General features: G+C 40.1%; 1 protein-coding gene across 1 annotated transcript; it reads right to left on the reverse strand.

Annotated features, from left to right (window-relative positions):
• Positions 1–4,161: 4,161 nt before the first annotated feature.
• On the reverse strand, positions 4,162–6,530 carry LOC143856282 (aspartyl protease family protein At5g10770-like). The gene is made up of 3 exons (XM_077366464.1): positions 6,377–6,530; positions 5,060–5,962; positions 4,162–4,746 (listed from the first exon to the last, which is right to left on the reverse strand). Exons 1-3 carry the CDS (start codon positions 6,519–6,521, stop codon positions 4,382–4,384), a joined length of 1,413 nt encoding a protein of 470 aa, XP_077222579.1. The 5' UTR covers positions 6,522–6,530; the 3' UTR covers positions 4,162–4,381.
• Positions 6,531–7,038: the final 508 nt, after the last annotated feature.

A 7,038-nucleotide genomic window follows, 5' to 3' on the forward strand; every position in this document is an offset into this window, starting at 1 on the left:
ACAACTGTAAGGTTGTTTACATTCGAAGATTCGAAGGGCAGCAGTGTTGTTATTCTCATTTGATTTATGTAAATGGCAACATTGGTGTTGTTTTCATTTAATCATTTGATTGGTAGCGACGTTCGTATTCTCATTTGATGGTTTGAATAACAGCAATAATGTTGTTTTCATTTAATGTCTCAAATGGCAGTAATAGTGATGTTCTTAATATATATATAGTTTTCCTGTGCAACTGCTCAGATAGCTTATATAAGCAGCTGCTTAAAAAACTCATGTGGCCCACATTTTTGGGGTGATCCAAAGCATTCATTTGAAAGGCCCTTCCATGGATAAGCTATTTGAGCAGCTGCGCATGAACATTTTTCTCATATATATATATATATATATATATATATATATATATATATAGAGAGAGAGAGAGAGAGAGAGAGAGAGAGAGAGGAAAGGGTTCCTGCTAACGTTAGCGTGCAAGCTTACCTGCTACGCTAGCGTAAAACAAGGTGGGTCCACATTGTTGGGGGATCCAAATCATTCATTTGGAAGGCCCTTTCATGGATAGAGTGTCCACAAAAAATCAGCTCAATTGGATCATCATAGGGTGTTCATTTGTGGGGTGAAAAAATTGGCAGATTAGTAATCAAACAGTATCTGTCCATTTTCACTCCCACAAATGGACATCCTATGATGATCCAATGAAGCTGATTTTGGTACACACCACATCCATGATGGGAGCTTTCCTGCGCTTAAGTGGCTTAAAAAGCCACCGATTGGTTCGTATGGTGGGTCCACCTTTGTGGGGTCCACAAAAGGCGACCAATCGTTGGTTTTTTAAGCCACTTAAGCGCAGGAGCTCCCTGAGGAGCTGCGCAAGAACACTTCTCTCTCTCTCTCTCTCTATATATATATATATATATATATATATATATATATATAGCAGAAGAGAAAAGGAGAGAATTATTTGAATTTCTCCTAAAATTATAATAGAATTACACATAACTTTTTTTGACTTTTTTTAACAAAAGCACTCATTCAATCCTACGCCCTCCTTTCTGCTTTTTAACAAAGGCACCCATTAAAGCCACATAATTTCAATCCTACCCCCATCCTAGGAATCCCTGGCCTAGAATCCTGAAATCTAGGACACCGAATCCCTCACCTCAAATCTTAGCTTTAGCTTAGGCTCTTAGGATTCCATTCATTAGTTATAGGATCATATAGAACCAGCATTTTAGGCATATTCTCACTAACATTCAATGAACATCCCATTCTCAGACTCAATCAAACCATACTCAGATACATAAGATCCATGCTAGGCATTTAAGCATCTTAGCTAGGCATTTAAGACCAAAACTCTTGGCCCGCATGAGTATAAACAGTGAACAGCTAAAACAACTCAATAAAATATTAGGTTCCTTTGAATAAATCAATTCAATAAACACTTTAACCCCTTTTAGTTAGCATTTAAATAAATAAAGTTCTCAAATATAAAGACCGGTTTTAACCGGGCTAGAACGGTGTCTAACACCTTCCGTTCTCGTAATCAGGCAACAAACCCAATCTTATTGGAACACAGACTTAGTTCACAGAGTCATTCATGGGTCCTAGGCCCCAACCTAGGTGGCGACTCTGGTCAATACCTTTATCGTAAAATTCAGATCCTTTATCCTTAGTTAACGAAAAAGCGAGGAAAATCGAATGCAACACACCTGGATAGAGCAAACGCCAACAAACAACCAGCAAAGCCTATAACGACAACACTTGTGGGTGTGCCACCGGATCCTAATCAGATCTTGGGCGGGGCTCCACAGTCGGTTATATCTACGAGGAAAGGTTGAAGGAGTCTGACTCCACCCATACTCGGTAACGTAATCTGTTTATCCTTAATATCGGCTGAAGTCCATAAGACACAGTTATGAATTTACCCTATTATTCTAATGTGCTCAGATACTTCCATTTTTAATTGTAACTCTATTTCAAATCTTGTGGATGATTGTTAGAAAATTTGAACTCAAAGTGTGAAATTTGAACCAAAATTTTGGAGGGAAGATTCAAAATAAAGAATCTCCCTCGTGTTTTTTAAAAACTACTTGTCTTTTACGTTGCCTTGAGACTTGAACCTAAAACCTATTATGATGCATGAGTGGGTTCGAACTCCAATGCCATTTTTTTAGTACCACACTGGAAAGTTAAGGAGACTAAGGAGAGGCTTGGGGGCTTGGGCCTTTCGAGAAGCATTCGAATTTGTTGAGTGACCCAGTTTTACATGAACCAAAGTTCATATAACACACACATGCACACTGGACCGTGGCTGCGATCATGGTCCGTGGTCCGAGGTCAGGGTCCGGTTCCTGGCTTGGGTTGGGTAAATAAATAAAATATCTTTTTAGTAAAAAAATGGTTTTGGTTTTCTTTAGTACTAGTTATTAGTTATAAGAGAAATTATCTTGGGTTCTATTTCCTAAACATTTTTTGTAATTGTGCCAATTAAATTATGTTACCATTTTGAACTGTTTCATCTTCTCCAGCAGCCACAATAAATGACTGTTGGAAAGATATGTTTTTCTCTCCTTAGTGGGCTTTTTTCCTTCCAAGGGGTGGTGTTATGTCTATAAAAAATATAACTAATCTTCGTCCAATATATAGAGAAGAGCACACTGTTTGTTAGAAAAAACCTACTAGTGTACAGAAACTAAATCTTTTTTACTCATTTTCACTCTCTATTCCTCCGTTCCATTTCATGTCGGAGCATAATTTTAAGATGATTCGAAGTGTACTGGTAATCGAGTGCATGTCTACTGGAGCATGTTAGGTCTGTTTTACCTTGGAGTGTCGATTTGCAAATTCCGGTTATACCGTAGGGGGAAAATATGATTCTTAAAGATAATGACCACATGGCACGACTCAATCGTTCTTCCTTCTTCATCAACAATCTGATTTTTTGCAAAGGAATTTTCGTCAAAATCGATAACTAAAATATGATTTCTTCATTTTATTTTCATTATGAAATTTACAATAGTACTACAAATTTGGGTCCAAGTAACATCAAATTTGGGTTCGAGTTGCACCAACTTGGGTCCGAGTAAGCCAAAGATCAGTCCCTTTATTGTATTATGTCCAACGGTGATTTTTGTTACTTTTAATCATCTTTTAAGTGCCATTATAAGTAATTACATGAGGGGCTAGATTTTACGAACTAGACAAGACTTGACTTGATTATTCAATTGTGATCTTTTTCTTCAAGTCTGGAGCTCTCATCTCCATGGATCATCTTCTTCCTTTGGCTCCAATAATCTTCAAGTTAGTCCATGCGTTGGATCCATGCATCTCCTCTAGTTCCAATGATCTTCAATTTCGGTCCATGCCTTGCTTGCGTAAAACAAACATTCTTACACATATTCCAAGCATTAGTATCACAAATGATATTAAAGACCATATTGTGTTTGGGGTCATCAAAATATGACTGAGAAAGAGATCAAGCTTGAACTCTTGGGCTAACAGTATTCCAGAGTTGATAGGTTTGAAATTTTCCTTGAAAACCGGTAAATTTTTTATCTTGGGAAAAAATTAGTTTACCAAATGCTAGAAATTCATTTTCCATGAACAAAAATGTTTATACATCCAAACATCCCATGGAGGCTTTTTTTGTTTGGTGAAAAAAATGTTTATACATCCAAACAATCGCACTAGCTTTTTTTTTTTGTCGGAAGGCATATAAACTAAGGGGGGGATCATAAATATATTTAGGAAAATGTTATCAGTAGTAACTGTATTTTGATGAGGACACTTCTCACTTTATTAAAAGTATGGTACGGCGCCCACCATAAGATGATCCAAACCGTCCATTATATGGGCCACAGCCTAAATAGGTTGTGCCCCAAAAATCATTTCCATAGGTTGATCCTAACCCTCCGATCTATAGAGTGTTAGGATCAACCTTCTAACATTCAGATCAGAGGGTTAGGATCAACCTATGGAAATGATTTTTGGGGCACAACCTATTTAGGCTGTGGCCCATCTAATGGACGGTTTGGATCATCCTATGGTGTGGGCCATATCGTACTTTTAATAAAGTGAGTAGCGCCCTCATCAAAATACAGTAGTGCTGCATTTCCCTATATTTACGTTTTTTTTTTTCTTTTTTGTTAAGACATATAAACTAAGAGAGGGAATACATAAGCTTATTCATTCCTTATTATGATTCATATCTTCTCTCACTAAGAATACACTATTACATTTTACTACTCTCATATCTTCCTCGAGAGATGGGAATGCAGAAGAATATTTAATACATATGTATTACGACTATTGTTATCCTTATTGTTTTTTTAAGGCAAAAGTAATATAGCTCAGTGGAAAGGGAAGAAGTTTTTTCTTTCTTTCTTTAGGTGCAACCTGCAACCTCGAATCCGACCTTGTTGCTTGCCAAGTCGTAAACCACTTGGAGTGTTTGTTGCTGATGGTTCCCAAAGATGGCCAGGTCACTTGCATCGCTGTTTCCGGCAAAAGCCAGGCAGACCTGTGATGCGCTGTGAATGGAAAAAATTCCCGATAGTGGCACGTCCACGTCCACATTTCCCCCAAAATGTAACACAATCTTGGGGACTGTCACTGTATCTTGTTGGGTGAAGTCATAACACGTGTCCAATAGGGAGGATGCTGGAGCCATCGTGTAGTTGGACATGAATTCCCGAAAAGCTGATCGGAGGGCAACATAGGCTGACATTGGCAGCCGAGTGATGACGGTACCTGTTGAGGTATATATAAATGATTAACTAACACTAACTCTAACATCAACTTATAATATAAGCTTTTCGAGGAGTCATTGGTTGTTTCACTTGGTATCAGAGAAATTGCCTCCCGGCATGTCCTCTGCTCAAAACCCATGCAACAACTCCTTGATATCAAAGAGGAGCCACATGTGCCTCGTATTACGACCAGCCCCCAAAAAGGGGGCTAGAGGGGATAGAGGTATTGAAGTATAAATATAATTAAATAACACAAACTCTTAACGGCTTAACCTTTACTTTTGGAGGAGTACTAATTGGTTGTTTCACAGTACCAGAATCGATGATGGTTCCTGGAGAGGCAAACGTGGATGGGGCGATATTCAATTGTTGTCCACCGACGCTTATTCCGGCCATCTGGAGGAAGTAGAAGGAGGGTGAGTTGGGGTTTGTCAGTAGCGGTGTGAATTTCACGGAGGTGGCATCGCCGGACCCAAACTTGAGATATCCTCCGTTGGAACTCGACGTTGGGGGGAGACAGTAAGAGAAAACTTTGCCATATTCTTTAGCTGTCTGAGAAATTAAAGAGAGTGCATCTCGCCCGAGCCCCAGCAAGCCGGCCGTTCTGCCGAAAAGACCGTCATTTGATTGGCCGCAGCCGAATGCAAAATTTGGGAACACATCGGAGGTTGTTAAAGCCAGGGTGTCGCGGGCAAAGTAGCCCGTAGAAAAGGAGCCGTCTCCGTAGGCGGTGGCGTAAACACAAGTAGAGGTGGAGGCGGCGCAGCGGGTTGAGCGTCCGGTGGCAGAAGGGAGTAGGGAGCAGTCTTGGGAGGAGCATGATATGTTGAGATAAGTAGATGATTTTGATGGGTCAAAAATGGGGTCTTGTTGAGGGTAGCATTGGCCTGCACAGGGCTGGCACTGAACCCAATTGAGGTTGCTACCGGTGTCGAAGACGACGGTCAAGTCACTTTTAGGCGTGCCCAATCCGATGGTGACCACGTAGTTGCCAGTTCCGATCAGGGTTCCTAGATGAGCGGGGAGTGTAGTGGTCTTGGTGTCCTCAACTTGGCGGAATTGTGCCTTGAATCGGGATTGGAGCGAGTTGACTCGGGATTGATCCTGGCTCAGGATTTCGCGGAGAGTGGGCTTTCCACGATGGCCCAAGGGTGAGCAAGGTCCGTAACGGTGGTCTAGTTTCAGCACCCCTTTTCTATTCTCATGATGATTGGAACCTGTGATAATTAATATGCACACACGAAAATTAATTAGCTTCTCTCTATGTTGATCTCTCGCATATTGTTTCCCAAATAGGAAAAATAAAAGTTTATTGGATGATTTTAGCATGGTAAAAAAATAAAAAGAAATGATATCAGCACAGCCGTGTTTTGATATTTTCACCGATTCATCTTGTCTTTTAGTATTTAATGAGCTGTCAAATCGTTATTTCGGTTCCAAAAAGCTCTCCGATGCCATTTAAAAAGGAAAATACAATCTGGGTTTGTGCAATTATTAAAACATTGTTGTGCTGATATCATTTCCCAAAGTAAAAGTCACTCTTTAATGTAATATTAATTATTAAAGAATCAGGGAGAGTGAAGAAAAACGAAGAATAATAAAATCAAAAGTGGGGAGTGTGTATCTTAAACCTTTGGGTGTGGAACAGCGAGGGGGTGGTAGCAGAGAGGTGACTTTGATGACGTGAAAATAGCTCTCAGACTCGGCTCCAAATCCAAAGGCAAAGAGAAGGTAAGTGGAGAGCAAAAAGAAGATAAGGCGTGCACGGTTAGCCATTGGATGAGGGCCGTGATACAAACATTGCTTTTTACGTGTATTTATTTATAGAAAGAGAGAGATGTAACATATTCCGCGTTACGAATGTGAAAGCAACGACTAAAATAAATTTTTTTTACCTTTTCCGCGTCATCCCTCTCAAGTCTCAAGTCTCAAGTCTCAAGTCTCAAGTCTCAAGTCAAGGTCGTGACTCGTGTGACAGGAAGGAAAAGGAAAGCAAAGAAAAATATGCCCTCCTTGTAGACTAGGGACAATCACATGACTTGGTCTTTCTTTCTATTTGGCAGCTTATCTCTCAGCCCGTGACACACGTACCGAATGCCTCTCTACTCTGATTGGACCGGGTAGTAAGTCCAATTTACGTTCTGCTTGTGCTACTGCCGTACGTGGCCCAACGCTTGTCGTTTGTTTTCCTTTTTTTTTGGCTCCTGGGCCTTGACATTGTATTCTCCTTTGTTTTTATTTATTTCTGGTGGAGGTCTTGCCTGACCTCAACTTTCTCGTAAAAAAAAAGACG

The sequence above is a fragment of the Tasmannia lanceolata genome, unplaced genomic scaffold (genome assembly GCF_043159265.1).
Source record: "Tasmannia lanceolata isolate RefF3 unplaced genomic scaffold, GAP_Taslan_0.1 ptg000023l, whole genome shotgun sequence".
Lineage (NCBI taxonomy): Eukaryota > Viridiplantae > Streptophyta > Magnoliopsida > Canellales > Winteraceae > Tasmannia > Tasmannia lanceolata.

What these genes read in the sequence shown, in the direction of transcription:
- LOC143856282 (XM_077366464.1), bottom strand. Translation starts at nt 6,521, where the DNA reads ATGGCTAACCGTGCACGCCTTATCTTCTTTTTGCTCTCCACTTACCTT. An exon ending in TCGCTGTTCCACACCCAAAG is followed by an intron (nt 5,963 to 6,376) that starts GTTTAAGATACA and finishes TAATTATCACAG; the next exon opens with GTTCCAATCATCATGAGAAT. An exon ending in AGGAACCATCATCGATTCTG is followed by an intron (nt 4,747 to 5,059) that starts GTACTGTGAAAC and finishes ATACCTCAACAG; the next exon opens with GTACCGTCATCACTCGGCTG.